At 33.6% G+C, this 18,302-nt stretch overlaps 1 protein-coding gene across 26 annotated transcripts in view; it reads left to right on the top strand.

Moving 5' to 3' along the window:
* LOC106869751 (liprin-alpha-1) overlaps positions 1 to 16,555 on the top strand; it is a 323,446-nt gene extending 306,891 nt beyond the window's left edge. For 22 of the 26 annotated variants that reach the window (XM_089354797.1, XM_089354796.1, XM_089354793.1 and 19 more), the window contains one exon: positions 15,061 to 16,555. In XM_089354797.1, the coding sequence (XP_089210923.1) occupies positions 15,061 to 15,333 (273 nt within the window). In that variant the 3' untranslated portion in view covers positions 15,334 to 16,555. Of the gene's footprint in view, positions 1 to 6,919; positions 7,047 to 15,060 lie in introns of all 26 variants that reach the window. The other 4 variants (XR_016242521.1, XR_016242520.1, XR_016242519.1 and 1 more) reach the window with 1 other exon arrangement.
* The last annotated feature ends 1,747 nt before the right edge of the window (positions 16,556 to 18,302 follow it).

The following is an 18,302-nucleotide window of genomic DNA, read 5'->3' as shown; positions in this document are numbered from 1 at the left end:
CCCATAATGTGGGTGTGTGGATGCATGTGTATGTGTGTGCACATGTACTCTTTTTCTCTTTTACTTGTTTCAGTCATTTGACTGCGGCCATGCTGGAGCACCGCCTTTAGTCGAGCAAATCGACCCCAGGACTTATTCTTTGTAAGCCTAGTACTTATTCTATCGGTCTGTTTTGCCGAACTGCTAAGTTACGGGGACGTAAACACACCAGCATCAGTTGTTAAGTGATGTTGGGGGGACAAACACAGACACACATATATATACATATACATATATACGATGGGCTTCTTTCAGTTTCCATCTACCAAATCCACTCACAAGGCTTTGGTCAGCCTGAGGCTATAGTAGAAGACACTTGCCCAAGGTGCCATGCAGTGGGACTGAACCCAGAACCATGTTCTTGGTAAGCAAGCTACTTACCACACAGCCACTCCTGCTAAAGAATTTGCAGAATCTTAGTCTATTTTAGTCTTTTGCTGATTTTGTTATCATTCTTGTAAAAGACATGCCTAATTATTTAATCATATATGTATATATATAAGTATATATAGGTGTTAAAAAAAGCATGAAGGTGCATGGCTCAGTGATTAGAGCATTGAGCTCACAATCGTGAAGTAGTGAGTTCAATTCCTGGACCAGATTGTGTGTTGTGTACTTGTCGAGCAAGACAGTACTTCATGTTGCTCCAGTTCATTCAGCTATAAAAAATGAATTGTGATGTCACTGGTGCCAAGATGTATCGATGTTTGCCTTTCCCTTGGATAACATTGGTGGCATGAAGAGGGGAGGTTTGGTATGCATGGGCGACTGCTGGTCTTCCATAAACATTGTTGCTTGGAAGGTAACTTTCTAGGTACAATCCCATAGTCATTCATGACCAAAAGGGGGTCTTTACCCTTTATATCGGCATTAACTTAATTCTAATATATGGATATTTAATAGTAACTGATGGGGTTCTTTCAACCCTGTTATCATTATTTCACATTCAATTACCTGTTCCTTCCTCCACACTGAATGAAATCGATTAACTATTCATCCACCTTGACCAAGAGAATCTATTTACTGCAAACACTTTGGTTAATAGTCCTTCTGGGATTTATCTCCCTTTCAGCTATTCTGGGGGAGAATTTAATCCCAAATACACCAACTTCTGACCTGTCAAGATATTCAGTTTAACAGCAGCAAACTGTACATTTATAACCATATCTATTTGCATATCAGTGGAGTCAGCTATGTTTGTTTACCCTTTGCTTTGGAACTCGAGATGATCACAAACTATGAGAATATGCTCAGAATGTTAGGTATTTTCTAACTGAACTCGAGGTTGTGGTGGGTGTTAATGTTGTTATAACTTTCCAAGAAAACAGTGAGTGTGTGTAGTGAGAGGAACAGCGAAGAATTTATTAAAACTTGTAGTTATCGAATAAATAATGGTGTAAGCCAGGGTTGTCCCATTCCCAAATGATCCATAACCAAATATTGTATTTATTCATTTGATTTTGTTGATTGTCATTCTATTTGCAATAAAAAAAAAATGAAAAGAAGAGTAAGAGAAAAAAAAAAGGCACTTCTTAAGGATATTCTATAATATCTACAATGGAATAATTGTTTCTTAATTTGCCACAAGGGCACTGATTACACTAACATAAATAGTAAAACAAAGGCGTTTAAGTGGCCTGAATATATATATCCTTTTATTGTTTAAAAAAAATATAAATAAATTTCAATTATTATTGTTATTTATTTTATTTTTTAAAGAATATATTATTTTGGCAGATAGGCTTTTATTATATTTATTAATTAATGTTTGCTTAACTGTCCCATTTAGTATGTATGAAGATTTAAGGAAGTTTTAGTGTGTTATTTTTTTAATTAATTTTTGTTGTTGTTTTGTTGTTGTATATTTGTTTGAGATTTTGTATATTTTTTCACTTTGTTGACAATGGTTGCAAGATTTAACCTTTCCATCACTAAAGATACTTCTGGCCTTTGTAATTTTTGTTGCTGTGTCTTTTGCTTGTTTCTCTTCCACTCTTTTCTCCCAGTCCCTTAAATTCTAATTTCATTTCTGCATATTTCTATACCCATATATACATACCTCACTACACAATATCTATGTGTGTGTGTGTGTGTGTGTATATATATCTCTTAAAAGCTATCTTTTCAAACAAAATTCTCCTTAACTTTGGTGACATGTCTGTGACATTTTGGCCATAAGCTATTAGCTATTAAGCTATTATAATGTTTGTATTTTCTTGTGTTTTAGTTCAAGAAATAACTGACAATAAATTAAGTGAAAATTATCTGAAAATATTTAGAATATCATAGTTACAATAACTGATATGCCAGCTTTAAAAAAAAATTTAACCCTTAGAGAAATAGCTAAAAAGTAAGGTCATATTTTATTCAGCAACAGTTAGAGTACAGCCATTTGGTTCTAATGTTTGCATTGTGTAGCTTAAAAAGAGATAGAAAATAATATCAACCCTTTAGATAAATAAAAATTCAAGCATTTCATAAGATATTCTAATTTAGTAAATCCCTAAATATTTAGTATAATCTTATAAAGATTATCAGTAATATAGATTTCTTGTAATCAGTCTCCTAGATTGATAAAATAATTTATTGAGATAGCTTTTATAAAGGCCCTTGTGTTTAAACTATCAAAAATGATAGTTAAATCTGAGCAATAATTTAAACTCCTGTTTAAAATTAAGATTAGTTTGAAAACTATACATGATAGATATTTAAATTGATGGCATTAATCTTGGGCTAATTCTTAAATTTCTCACAGATATTTTTATATTTCATGGAAATATTTGTTTTATCCTGTTACTAAAAAAAAAAAAAACCTCAATATTTGGCTTCGTCTGCATCAGATTCCTGATAAATTTTTTATTCATTAACTAATTAAACCTCCCAAATTACAGTTTGGTCTCATAAAGTAAAAAAAAAAACATTTGTGTGAATAGCAAATGTCAACTAACTAGCTCAAATGTCAACTAACTAGCTCAAATGTCAACTAACTAGCTCAAATGTTAATGTATGTCTGTGTATATGTTCATGTATGTATGTGTGTGTGTGTGTCTGTCTTTATATATATGTATGTATGTGTGCATAAAGATATATACACACATGGATGTGTATACGTGTACATACATATATATATATATATATACACAAATTCACACAGACATACACACACACACACGTGCATGTGTATAAAATAGGAATATATAGTTTGCTTTTCATGTGTGTCTAAAGTAAGTTTGTACTAATTCAATTTGACCATCTAATAATAACCTTAATTAAGTTAAATTTTCAACTTTGCCGGTTTCATATCTGAGTTGATTTTCTAATTTTAATCAGTCTGACACCAAATGTTTACTAATATTTCATGGGAGGCAAATATATTCTTCAGTGCCAACAACCATCAAATCACCTTCAACTCTTCTTAATTGTTTAACATATAAGAAACTACAGGTGCTATATCAACTAGAATAATAATCTGAATAGCTGGTGTATTTTTTAGTTTCTGGTTATTCCTTGCATGTTTCTGCCCGTTGGATCTTAATTCAAAATTTGTATCACCATCATCATCATCATTATCGTTGTCATCATCCTAAACTGAGTCCTTGCTTAGATTTTTTTTTTTTTTTTTTTTTTTTTTTTTGGAATTACCAATGCCAAACTTGGATAGAATGATAAGCTAAGATTTAAACATTTTCCCAAACGTTTGGTTATCTGTAGGTAAGACATTATTCAGCCTGTTCCTAGTCAAAATAAGTAGGAAACAGCAAAACAAAAAAAAACCCAAAAAGTGGTAACTGTTTCAGGTAATGGAAAATTATAGAAGGGTAGGGTGGTGAGGTGAAATTTTTGGGGAATCCTGGCATTTTTTGTCTTCTTTCTAGTTCTGTGTACATTGTAATAAACACTAAACTATGAAAACTAATACTCTCACCATTACTATATGCTAGACTGTTAACATTGTAAAAGAGATTCTTAAATAGCAATTATGTGTGAATGTGAAGCTCATAATTTATAACAGTGCTCTGAATAGTTCTTGAAACTATAAGTTCAATAGTTTTCCTAATAATAGGCACACTATTGAAGCTGGCATATACGTCCTCTAGACATGACTGTCCTGGGACTTGTAGCTCTGGTTACTCAATTTCCATGACATATAAGTGACCAAGATCACAACCTCCTGGATGAGACACCAGTCCTTCAAAGGGCTACTTATTTACAATTGAGCGAGCTGGAGCAACATGAGATTAAGTATTTTGCTAAAGAATACACAATGAACCACTTGGTCTGGGAATTGAAATTATGATCTTGCACTTGTGAGTGCAACATCCTAAACACTAGGCCACACACATTCACCTGAGATGATATTAAGTCTAATATTTAAAACTGTGATATAATTAGAATGTGTGGTCAATTTATGAGCAAATAAATGCTCATTTGACTACTTTTGTCTCCAAATTTGTTACCTAATTTGAGAAATAAACTTAATGGAAATGTTTGTAGCCCAGAGTTTATATTTAAAGTCTCTATTCATAGCCAAAAATTGTGTGAACAATGTCCTTATTTTAGCATTTGATTTCCTGTTTGTTAATAAATGGTATCATGTGACTCCGTTCATAGTACATTTTCATGTTCAAAGCATTCAGATTTAGTCATTCCTTCATTATTATACTTTATGTAAGGCTGCAAGCTGGCAGAAGCGTTAGCATACCGGGCGAAATGCTTAGTGGTGCTTCATCTGTCTTTACATTCTGAGTTTAAATTCAGCCGAGGTTGACTTTGCCTTTCATCCTTTCAGGGTCGATAAATTAAATACCAGTTGCATACTGAGGTTGATTTAATCGACTGGCCCCCTCTCCAAAAATTTCGGGCCTTATGCCTAGAGTAGAAAAGATTAATATACTTTCGTGTGAAAGAAAAAAACTAACTTGTTAACTGTTTGTTTGAGCGGAACAATACATAAACACATTCTGGTTTGACAATGACTGTAAAAGTAAAATATCTGAGAACTTATCTTAAGAGAGCAACCAGGTTTCTTTTTAAAAACTAAACTATAATTGCAAGTTTTGAAAATTAAATTATATCTAAGTTGATATGATAAATAATTGTTTGAAGAATGCAATAAACTGAGAAATGGAATATATATATAAAGGTTCCTTTATGGAAATAAAACCTTGGATTTATTGGGAAGGAGAAATAGAAAATAAATGATGTTCATGTGTTTTCCATAAGTATTCAGTATGGTTTCATCAAGGTAGCAAAATTGCATTGCAGACAAAGTTTACTAAGAATTTACCACTATCTGTCCCAAGATATATAATGATGGGCTTGGGAGCTTCATTTTACATCAACTATGTATAGTAAATAGTATTCCTTCGATTTTGAGTCAGCATTTGTTAAGATCTGAATTTTAATTACGAAAATGTTCATGAATTGCTGCACCTCTTATGTGCCCATAGCTTACACTGGGTACATCGAGAAGTAAGTCAGTTTGGAAAAAGTGAGAACTGATATTTCAGGCAAAGCCCTCCTCTTCAACAAAAATTGAAGGCTTCTTGAAGCATCAAATCTCTTCTCTTCTTCTCATGGTATTCAAATTTATTCCACACTGTGAACTTTTTGTGGTTAGTATTTACCAAACGTAAACCTAGTTTAAATAGGTTTTACTGTTTCATTTTATTTTAGTACCATATAAAACTATGCTACAGTTTAGGAGATATTTTATGTCACAATTATGAACTTTGAACATTGTCTAGTAAATAATTAAAACAGTATATTATTCTAAGTTAAGTTACTCTTTTCTTGAGTTACCCAGGATAAAATGGAACTGGAATGGCTTCACTATATCAGTGATTTCTTTCTGTCCATCTTCCATAATTCTTGGAGCTAAGCTTTCCACAATTAATACTTCTCTGCTAAAAAGTTTTGGAGTTTCCTTCATTCTTCAGATTATTGTAAGTTCAGACATATTTAACCCTTTCGTTACTGTATTTATTTTGAGATGCTCTGTTTCTTTCAATTACTTTAAATAGAACAATGAATTTAGTAAAATAACTTAGTTATCATTCAGCTAGTGTTAGGAACATAAATTGTGACTAAGGTTTGGTGGAAGATTTTAATTCAAAACTTATGTAAACAAGACATTTGTACTCAGAGCCAGAGCCAGTTTCAGTTTCAGATAGCTTCAGCCAGGTTGGTAACGAAAGGGTTAATTAATAGTAAATGGATTAGATTGTGATCTAAAAGTAGTTTACTAATATGATTTTTACATATTAGTGTTAACCTGTTACGGTTAATCCTAAAATAGGCTTGCAAAATTATCAAAAGTTTTCTGTGAAAGGATACACATTATTTCTTTAAGAAAATAAAATACTGTCATCTAAAATATAGTTTTCTTTATTTGGTGTTGCTAGCCTTTCAGATTAAAGTAAATTAATCTTATGTAAAAGAAAACGAAAAAGCTTAAAAGTTTTTTATCCATTATCTCCATTTAAAGAACAGACATGTCATTTGTATCTTTCTTCATCACGATTTGCTCCTGGTGGAGAATGACTCTTTTTTTCATCTGTTCCTATTATCTGAACTTCATCTCCTCAAATAAATGATTAATTTATATCTACCAACCCAGTCATCTTGTTTTTATTTCGAAACCCTCTCTCCCACTTGTAACACTCTCAAAACTCTACCCCATGCCCCCACCACCACTACCACCCTTGTCACTAAAGATTTCTTGTACTGCATACAAATTCGTCATCGTTGCCACTCATGCTGCCTGCTACATCGTCGTTGCCCTCATCTTTCTGCTGCCACTACTGATGATGCTAGCTGTTGTCACAAGTGATATATTTCTGCCATGCACTTAGAAGTCTGCTACTACTTTTTCTGCAAGGTGCACAGCAGGCTACCGCTAAGCGTACAGGGACCACCCTCGTGGGATGAGCACTTGATCTGACCTACCAACTACTTCCAGTGACTTTTGATACAGTGTTAAGTGTGACTCCCTCCTCCCTTCAATGGTGAGTAGTCCATCCATAGTAGTTCCTTAACTGCTTACCTGACTTCATATCATCAGTAGAGAAAAACAATCTCTCGTTTGGATGACCATTTCTTCTTCTTCCTCATTTATTAAAACAGTGACCTCCTCACCTCCTGTCACTTTTACTGGAAGGTTGGTTGACATCTGTTTTAAAAATGTCATTTTTTTTACTTTGTTATTTGCTTAATTTATTCATTTAATTATTAATTCTAGATTTTTTTTAGAAAAGAGAGAAAACATTTCAATTGTTTTGTTTCTTCTTTTGTCTCTCTTTCTCTCTTTCTGCTCAATTATCTTTACTTTCTTTCTTTTTTTTTTTTTGATACTTTTTAAACATCCCATTCAAAGTTTAATTTGAAAGAAAAAATATTCATCCATATTTTTTTTTCAAAGAATGCTGCATCTTTTTTAAGAATTTTAAATTTAGGTTGAAATTTTATCGATATAAAATCATTTTTTCAGTTGGAATGTGTCAGCAGTTTATACATCTAGTAAAACAAATGTCTTTCCATCTCTTTCGTTTTCCATGCATTTTTTTTTTTTTTAGTTGAGATATTTTTTCTTTTTATTTAAGTAAATTGATGTATTTATCATATTATTCTTCACTTATCTTTGGGAACTCAGTTGAAGCACGCACATACTACACTCCTGTTTTAACTGAGTTTTTTTATCTCCATCCTGCCAAAGTGGATTCAGTATAAACAACAGCTCATTAGCTCTTTCTCTAATAGGAAAAAAAATTAAATTTATTCAAAGATTTCTGTTATATCATTGGTGTTAAATAGACCTGTTTTTACCTGTGACTTTATTGCCTCATTCTCAAAACAGTCTCCATGTAGACATTCTTGGTGTGTTTCTTTTGATGTTGGATCGGTTTTTTGTTTTGTTTTTTTTATTTTCCTTTTTAAGTAGACATTTTGGTGTTCAGGACCAAGGTTTTCAGAATGAAATTTAAGCAAAAGATGTAGTTTAAGAAACTTTTTACAATTGAGGGAATCACCTTTAAAAAATACACTGTGAATTAAGGTGTGTGTGTATTTTGAAAGGGAATCATGAAATTTATTCCATTATGAGAAAAGATGTGGAAAAGCAAACTGGTTAAAGATGTTTAGATCTAGTTAAATGTTATGTGCACCAGATTTCCTATCTTGATTAAATTTTACCACTGTATGTCATTATAAAGATGAGCAAACACTGATCAAAGTGGGGAAGTTCAAGGTTGCTGAGCTGTGTATATTTGACATTTTACCACCATATTTTCTAAAATTCTGTAATATTTTAACATCTGTATTTCCTTTTTAACCTTTAGCATGCTGAGGCACATCATGTCGCCGTGTGAATTTTCTCCCCTGTAGCTGTAAGTACATTGTACCACATTGAGATGGGAGAAAACTCGTACAGCAACATGATGCACCTACAACATGCTAAAGGTTAAGAATGGTACTCTGTGTGTGTGTCAATGTTTGTATAGATACAGTACAGCTAAATGATTAAAAAGTTTACTTTACAACCTCAAGGGACTGGGTTTGACCCCACTGCATGGCAATGTGAACAAATACATTTTCTATAACCTTAGATATACCCAAATCTTGTGGGGAAAATTGGATACATGGAAACTGTATAAAAGCTCATTTAATAGGTTGGACCTATAATTCAAAGGTATAGCCTTTGGTTCTGCCTGAGAATTATATTAAGGATACAGTGTTTCCCTAGAGTGGTACTTTAATGATTGGTCCAGGGCTATAGTAGAGGACACCCAAGGTACAGCGCAGTGGTACTGAACCCGAAAGCATCTGGTTGCAAAACTAGCTTCTTAACCACATAGCCAGTTTTGTCCCATATGAGAAGGTACAAAATTTCAACAATGTCAAAAAATTCCTAAAGAGTGTTAAGAAGAATCAAAATCAAGATCCCTTGATCTTGTACTCTTTCTCTTTCTCTCTCTCTCTCTCTCTTTCTCTCTCTCTCTCTCTTTCTCTCTTTCTCTCTCTCTCTCTCTCACTTGATGACAATCCATGTCTTATGCAATCCCCTTCTTAAGCTTGGCTTGGTTTTCAATGAAGAATTGATGTGAGAATAGCTAAGTACAGTCCTAGACAAACCATAGCTTATAGAACTTTCTGAATTACCTTGAATTTTTTTTTAGTAATATGACCCACCTGATGTCAAGCCATGTCTCGTATGACCCACTTAAGAAAGCTTGCCCCCCCCCCCCCCTGCTTGGCTTAATGTTCCATGAATTATTGGAGATGTGAGGATAACTTAGTGAAGTGTTATAAAGTTTGTAATTACTCTTCAGCTTTATTATTTCTTTTTTAATGAATCATTTATGGTTGTCTGTTTTTTTCACAGATTAATAGAAATCAATTAGCTTGAAGGCTATTGGAATTCATTTAATCTTTGATGCCACTCCAAAAACATGTAGCAAGATAGCAAGAATACCATTCAATTCCACTTGACCAGTGTTTTTGTGTAAACATTTTGTTTCTATGTCAAAGTCATGTTTTCATCTGTGGTACTCTTTCTCAATTTACGTTACTTTTGTGATTTTTCAAAATTATTTTTTATTTCATAATTGTTCTCTAGACTATTACTATGGTTAAGTGTTTTAAGTAGTTTCACAGCATCCTGGCTGGGAAAAAAACATGGCACTGGGATCTTTGAAAATGTGTGTGGTGTAACTAACTTCAACTAAAAACTAACAGAGTTCCAATAATTCTTAACATTTACCTCACTTATATACTGTCTCAGAAAGAGGTGGGTGTTGGTTTTTTTTCTTCCAGTTGTCAAGGTGAAAGGAAGCAAAATAGATGAAATCATTTTCTTGTTTATTTGGGGGTTTTTTTAAATTTTAATATAAATTGTCTCTTTAAGGAAGTTAATTCATTAAAAAAATTTTTTTTTTCTTTTCTGGTTTAAAAAATAGCAAAATTCTCACCCCCATCCAACATTATCATGCTGCTCATGAAACTATTCTTCAAAATCATCCTTATTCTTTCCCAATGTGTTTGTTCAAATATATTCTCACCCCATAGATATTTCATTTATTCCACATGTCACAAGGTCATTTTTATTCCAAACAGTCACTGCTGACCATTCACTATTTTCCTGAATTCACCATATCTCTTTCAATTATTATCTGTCTTCACAATCTCATATCTCAACTGCCTCACAAATATTTTACAACTGCTTCATTTCAATACATTTCTTCCTCTTATTTTACTTTTTTTTTTTGTTGTTTTTTATTTTTAATTTCATTTTTTTTCTCTGTGTGTGTGTGTGTGTGTGTGTGTGTGTTTTAAGTTAATTTGTCTAATAGTTTTATTGTTTTAAGTATTACACACCTCGTTCACTAACAATCTCTTCAACACCCCATACATATCCTGGCAAACATTTAAAAAAAATTTTATTCTTTTTCTTATTTTGATTTTTTTTAACCCCCCCCCCCCTTTAACTTTTTTCCCCTTTGTTTTAAAATTTCAATTTTTGTTTGTTTGTGTGTGTAATCTATAGTTAGTCTGAGACAATGCTAAATAATCTAGATCAGTGTTTCTGGTGTAGGATTTGTAGTAAATAGTTTGATGTTTAGTTTAGCAACTTTTTTTCAGTTTTATGTTTTTATTTTTGTTTTATTTCATTATTATTTTTGGTCAAAGTTAACGAGGCATGCCAAACAGTTTATGCATGGACGATGCTGGTCTCTTTATTTTTACTTGTGTGTAGTTACGTAGTTAACCCTTAAGCATTCAGACAACTGTCAAATGTAATGCTTATTTATTCCCATTGTTTTGAATTAATCCTGCATTATCTCATAGCTTCAAAATTTCAGTGATGTGATTATTTATTTTTAGAATGACATTGTAGGGTAGGTGTGAGTGGCCAGATCTGGCTGGTTTGAGCATAAAACAGGTAGACTATTTAGACCAGATGTGGCTGGTTTAAATGCTAAAGGGTTAAAGGTGTGTGTGTGTGTGTTTGTATAAGTACATTATCATTGCATATTTTAGGGAATATTGTTTTCTACTGTTAGTGTGTATGTGTGGGGGGTTTATGTTTTAAGCATGATTTTTCTTTTTTTTTTGGGGTTTTTTTTCAGTTCTTTCTGCCCTCTTCTTCCTTTGATGTTTGTTAACATATATAGTATTTATGCTTGTTTAGAACCTTTTTTTTTTAATTTTATTTTATTAATTTAGTTGGCTTTTCTTTAGAATAAAATTCAGATGCAGCTCTGTGAATTTTGAGGTGACTGGACTAAAAAGCGGTTTTTTCAGAAAGTGAATTTAGTAAAATCAATTTTCCTACTTGTTGTTTGTTTGTTTGTTTGTTTTTTTAATTTGTTCTAAATGTATGTGTGTGTGTGTTTGCATGATCACAAGTAGATTTAGAAGGCTTTTCTTTTAGATTTCATATTCAAGTTGTTATTGATCTTTTCCTTTCTATTGCTGCTGTATCTCTTTATTTTTCATTCAGTTGTTATGATGATTATTCTTGCCAGGGTTGACCTGGCTTTTCATGCTTTCAGGTTTAGTAAAATAAGCACCAGTCTATGTATGTATATATGTATGTATGTATGTGTATGTGTGTGCGTGTATGTACTGGAGCTTATTCCTCTCTAAAATTTCACCTTGTGAATTTTCTTTATTAAAATAAAAAGTGTTTTGCATTTCATTCTTTCAAGGGTTGCTACACTGATTACCTCTCAAATACTGGCATCAATATAATTGACTCAACTAAAAAAAAAAAATTTGCAATCTTGTATTTATGAAAGAAACCATCATTATTGAACAGAGGGCAGTGTATTAGCCGAGTCATTAGAGCATCAGACAAAATGCCTTGTTACATTCTGAGTTCAAATCCTGCCAAACATCAATGAAAGTACCTGTTAAGTGCTAGGTTTGATGAATTGACTAGCTGCTCCCTCACCCTTAAAATTTGCTGGCCTTGTGCTTGAATTTGAAAAAAAATTCTTATCATTAAACAGAGGAGTGGCAGAGACAGTATAATACGAGATTTTCTTTCCTTATGTTCTGGGTTGAAACCCTGTTACAGTCAAATTTATCTTTCATCTCTGCAGAGTCAATAAAATTGCTAACCTGTCATTTACAGGAGTCAATTCAATCAACTATGCTCCACCCCTACGAATGTGTCACCTTGAAAAAGCACCTTTATTGTCGAATGTATTGTTACCAATCAGCCGAATTGCTTTTTGTTTTGGATTTAGTCTTTGAGTGTAACCACATCACCATCTTAGATACAGGAGCTGTGCTAAGATTTGGCCACTAAAGTATTGTCTCACTCGAAAGAGAAAGTCTAGTTTTTAAGATGCACTTTTGACAGTGTTATATGTGTGTGATCTTCAGAAAGGCCCTTGTGAGTTTGGCATCATTAGAAAGCCTCTAGCATTTGTAATCACCTTACAAGTTTTAGTTGTATGCTATGCATGCAAACGGTTAGTATAATTCAAAATGGTTTCCTTGCTCTGTATGGTGATTATGTTTTGGTTCTATCAAAGTAGATTAGCTTGTCTTATCCCTATTGGAGGATGCTGTTGGGGAGTCTGTATTCATGAAAATTATCAATGTTTGACATATCTAGGTAATTTGTGCAGTGTTTAGCATAAGATGTCTGTCTAGGTACTGCAGGTTATTTAAGGACGAAGAGTGGATTCGTGTGTATATGTGTCTGTTATATAACTATGAGTGTAGTAAACAACCTTATGGAGCAGTAAATTTGATAGAATAGGTTGGAGTGGGGTGAGAGAGAGAGAGCATACACATAGACAGCAATCAACAGGAAATTTCTGATCGGAGAAATAAGAGATGGATGGAGACCATAGGTGGGGAGCTTATCTTGGAGATTCTCATGCCATGTGTGTGTGTGTGTGTGAGAGAGAGAGAGTGAGTTTGCATACAATGAATAAAAGCATTCTTTGTTTCCCTGATGGTTGTTATGGTAGTGAGTAAATGTCTCTTAAGATCATGAAATAAAATCTAAAGAAGATTTCTCGGGCAAATATAGCAGAGTAAGCCACTGCATGGAGGCTCCTGTCTCAGCTCATGTGAATGCCTCTTAGCTTGAGATGGAATGTAACTCATTCCAAATGTTGTAAGCAGTGTTCTTCACTCTTTTAGCTGCGAGTGAAGCTCTTGGGGTTTTGGAGTGTTGGGTGTCATAGGATTTCAATATGGAATGTGATGTAGTAGAACATACTTCAGGAGATTATATTGGTTAGAAGTGAAGAATATTTACAGCTATTGGTAAGAAGTGTTTTTACAAAATTGTGACCATTTAGCTGACTTGAAGAAATGGAAAGCTTTTTTGGAAAGCTGTTAAGTTTACTGCCTTGATAGGGGAATAGTGAGATAATTTTATCAAATTAGAGGTTGTGGTGAGTAAAAGGTAAAGAATATTTGGAAAGTAAATGATATTGAATTCAGTGTAGATGGTTCAGGCTCTGCATTGAATTGTATAATATCTAGCTTCAAAAATTCATTCACCTTTTGAAAAAGGAAATAAAATAAGACTACAGGTGACTGGGAGATGTAAGGAAACTCACTTAAACCCTTTTGTAAACCCTTTTGCATTCAAATTACTCTGTCAAACGTAACAGCTATTTATTCACATTGTTTTGAATTAGTCATGCATTACCTCATAGCTTTGAGATTTTGATAATGTGACTGTTTATTTTTAGAATGACATTGTAGGGTAGGTGTAAGAGGTTGGATCTGGCCAGTTTGAACATAAAACAAAGTAAAGTATTTGGGTTGGATATTGCTGGTTTAAATGCAAAAGGAAATAATTAGTATCTTAATCAAATCTCAATCCATTTGAAACTCTGTCCACCTGTTCTGAAAGTTTAAAGTGCTGCAAAAAGAGACTGCTCACATTTATTATTCTTGATAAATGTTTCAACAGCAAACACAGGGCATACTGGTTCAAGCCATGATAGTAACTGTAAAAGAAAATGGTAAAACATTAGCTACATGCAGACACCATTGCCATTTGCCTAACTTCACTAGTGCCACAACAATAGCCATGTAAAATAGGGGAGACTTTTCTGATGCACTCTGTAAATCAGAAAGCTCTTGGAAGGATCTTCAGGGTTCTTGGGAGTGCAGTGTATGTGTGTGTGTGTGGGGGGGGGGGGGGGTACAAAACAAAGCTATGGAAATGGTAATTCACAGTGACATGTTGAACTGGGGTAAATTTGGTACAGTGATTGATTAATTTAGGTTTTAGAAATTAGAAAATGATGAGGCTTACTCACTCCTACCTAACCACTGCCTCTCCCTCTCTCTCTATCTCTCTCTCTTTCTCTCTCTCTCTCTCTCTCTCTCTCTCTCTCAATCAATCAAAAGTCTCCTGTTTATTATATTGTTACCTTCCAACTAATTTAGCTGGCAGGCTATCTTTTGAATGTCTTTAAGATTATTTTCCTTTCTATATAATTTGTGTTTGTGTGTGTGTTATTAGACAGAAACTCTTTCTCTTCCTTTTACATATATATTTACTATCTTAGTTGGAATCAATTTTCTTTGTCAAATATTTTGATAGTGTACTTAACCATAGGTGTTTTCTCACCACTTGGTAACAGAGCTCCTTACATTCTTTTTCAAAATAAATTTGTCTGTTCACATGTTGCATTGCTATCTTCAGTGATCTTCTAAATATAAAAAAATGACAAACCCAAGGAACTTTTATTTCTTATTTGTTTATGAAAATTTGTCTAGTTAATTATGTAGCTTCTTGTTTAGTAATCAGAGATGGAAACTGGCCGTTTCCTTCTTCATTGTCGAAGTCATTCACTTCTCTACAACATTTAGTTTGTTGCTACTGTCATATTTTTTTAATCTATTTAATTTTTTTCTTTTACAGCATCTGTTTCATTTAAACACTGTCATTCAGTTTGTTGCAAAAATATTAATAAATTTATATCATTTTCTCTTTTTTTTTTTTTTTTTTTTTTTTTTTTCCTGTTCCATTTTTGAATCCAGGGCGAAGGTGGGAAATTCAGACGTGCTCCATCTTGGCGTAAAAAATTCAAAACTAAGGATACAAAAGGCCGTGAAGGTTCCACAGAAGAAACTGTTGAGTCGGCAACACCAGCATCAACAAGCACCACTACGACAACAACTACTACTACTACTACTACAACAACAACAGGGGAATCATTTGCAGGACAGCAACAGTCACCCCAGCGGACCCGGCGAGGACCTGATCCTTCGTCAATGTCTCGCCGGACCACAGAAAATATGCGCAACTACTGATCATATCTATGTGTACTTATTACGGTTTATTCATGCTAGGTTTTTAGACAGTAGCCGATCTGCATGCAGGGTCACAGACTGTCTTTTTTCCAACCTGAAACTGCTGTGTCCAATGTGGTGGTGATGGCCTACATGTTGGTGAAAAGAAAACATGCACCCACTTTTAATCCTGCTGTCAACAGCAAGTTGACCTCTGGTCAGTCTGTGGGTAAATAATCAGGGCAGTGCCTATAAAACCCCATATCTTTGCCATACTGGCATCTCACCCTCCAACCAACACTGCTTCAAGTCAAAATTGCTGGGACTGTTCCAAAACTGATTGATTAAACAACAACAACAACAACTTCTCTCATTTCTGGAAGCAGTCAACAAATAATACCAACATCTTTTTTTTTTCCCCCCCTTTTTTTTTTTCTCTCCTCCCGTTGTGCCACATCACTAATTCCAGGGTCCGATAAGGCAGTAAGGTCCGTCTGCTAAGTGACCCATTTCGCTAGTTGAGCTAGTGCAATTTTGATTTGTCCCATTTTTTCTATATTGCAACGTGGATGTGCTGTGATGTACGTACTTATATGAGCAACTGTATAAAAAAAACAATAAATAAATGGAAAAATAAAATAAAAAAAGAAAAAGAAACATGACCACCATGCACTTAAGCATCCATGCATGTTTGTATGCATTCATATGTATCTGTACATACATGCATGTTTGCCTGTGCAAAGGAGGTTGTACGAATGTCTGTGTATGTGTGGATGTATGCATGCTCTAACTATCGTACGTGACAGCAGGTGTTGTCGTCCATATTTAATGGAGAAAATCTTTTTTTTTTTTTTTTCCAAAAAATTTTTCCATTTCATTTCATTCGTCTTGAAAGAAATCTCTTGCATTCAAAGAAAACAACAAAAAAAAAATACTCATATAGCTGTCCGTCTATTTGTCTGTTAATAGTGGGCCGACCTCGTCAACTGTGTTGACAACCAAGCAGCCCGCTTCTCATATACCGCCTCATTGCTTCTGCACATTGTGTGAGGAGCTCGTGTAACTAGTATTTGCAAATTTGCGTGATAAAAAAAAAAAAGAAAAAGAGAGAGATAAATATAACAAGCAAACAAACAAAAATGGTTATATCACAACTATTCCATGAAATAAAACTGGAAAAATAAAAGAAGAAAAAGAACTACAAAATAATAATGATAATAATAATATTTAAAAAAGAACAAAAGAACTTTTCAGACAGTTGAATTGGAATGGGGGTGTGTATAGTGTATTATAGAGTACTTTTTGAAGGGATTTGAAACCCATCATCATGTACCTAGCAGATCCTGATCGCCAGTTTATAATGACAAAAGTATTATTAGATACCTTTTAAAAACTTTAAAAACATTTCAAAAACAAAAAAAAAAATGATTTCTTTGAAACAAAAAAAAAAAATCCATCTAGACTTACTTTGCTGTATTAGTTTAGTCACTGCTACATGTGACTTTGTTGTTTTTTAGCTCTTGTGAAGTAAATATGCACTGTTAGAGAATTGTAAACTAGACTCATTTCAGCACCGAAAAAAAATGGAAAAAAAAAAAAAAAGAAAAAAAAAACCCATTACATTTGAAACGTTACTCTTTCAATAAATTCAATCAGTTATCGACAACAACAACAGCAACAACAACAATCTGGAAATCCAATACCCTAAGCATTACATATAACGTTATTCAACACCCAGTAAACATAACAGGCAATGCAACAACACCACCACCACCAACAACAACCTTTTTTTTTTACTTTTTTTTTTTTTTCATTTCCAGAAATTTCCACCTCTCTTCCTTTTAATGAACAAAGGAACATTCCAAGAGGAGACAGAATGAATCCCAACATCAAATATATAGGCTGTCCCTTCTGTTTACTTTTACCTTTTTTTTCCCTTCTATTTTCTTCTTCTTCTGCCATCACTCATTCTCTCCTCTTCCTCCGCCCCCCCCCCCTTTTTTGCTCTCATTTACCTTTTATCAGAGAAACGTGTAGTTTATGTGACTAGCAGCAGCGAAAAAAAAAAATAATAATAAATAAATAAAATGGAGATGAAAAATAACAGCAACAAAACAAAATGAAAACCTACCTACCTGTATCAAAACCATTCAAAACCTACTTTAACATACTTTGTTTTCTAGTCTTGTTAATTAATAATTAAAATAATGATAATAGTAATAATAAAACAGAAAGATGTTGTAATTACAACTAATATTAAATTTATCATTATTATTATTATAAGGCAGCAAGCTAGCAGAATCTTTAGCACACTGGACAAAATGCTTAGCAGTATTTTTTCTGTCTTTATGTTCTGAGTTCAAATGCTGTCAAGGTCGACTTTGCATTTCATCCTTTTGGAGGTCGATAAATTAAGTACCAGTTGTGTACTGGGGTCGATCTAATCGACTGACCACCCTCCCCCCAAAATTTCAGGCCTTGTGCCTGTAGTAGAAAGGACTCTTATTATCATTATTATTATTATTATTATTATATAAAGGCAGTGAGCTGGCAAAGTCATTAATGCACCAGATAAAATGCTTAGTGGCATTTCATTTATCTTTACATTTTGAGTTCAAATGCTGCCGAGGTTGACTTTGCCTTCATCCTTTGGGGGTGGGGGTCGATAAATAAGTACCAGTTTGAACACTGGGGTTAGTGTATCAACTTATCCACCTCCCAAAAATTGCTGGCTTTGTGCCAAAATTTTAAACCATTTATTATTATTATTATTAAGGCAGCAAGCTGGCTGGATCGTTGCAGCATCAGACAAAAATGCCTTGCAGTATATCTTCTGGCTTTTACATTCAAACCCTTCCTTGATCAGGTTCACTTTTCTTCCCTCTGCAAATGGCGGGGAAATAAAATAAATACCAGTCAGGTACTGGGGGTCGATGCAATTGACCAAACCCCTCTTCCCTCCCTTCAGAATAGCTGGCCTTGTGCCTAAT

Source organism: Octopus bimaculoides, chromosome 7 (assembly GCF_046866305.1).
Source record: "Octopus bimaculoides isolate indiv1 chromosome 7, ASM4686630v1, whole genome shotgun sequence".
NCBI classification, from domain to species: Eukaryota; Metazoa; Mollusca; class Cephalopoda; order Octopoda; family Octopodidae; genus Octopus; species Octopus bimaculoides.
The sequence above is the reverse complement of the archived record's forward strand: the minus strand, read 5'-3'. Positions and strand labels throughout refer to the sequence as shown.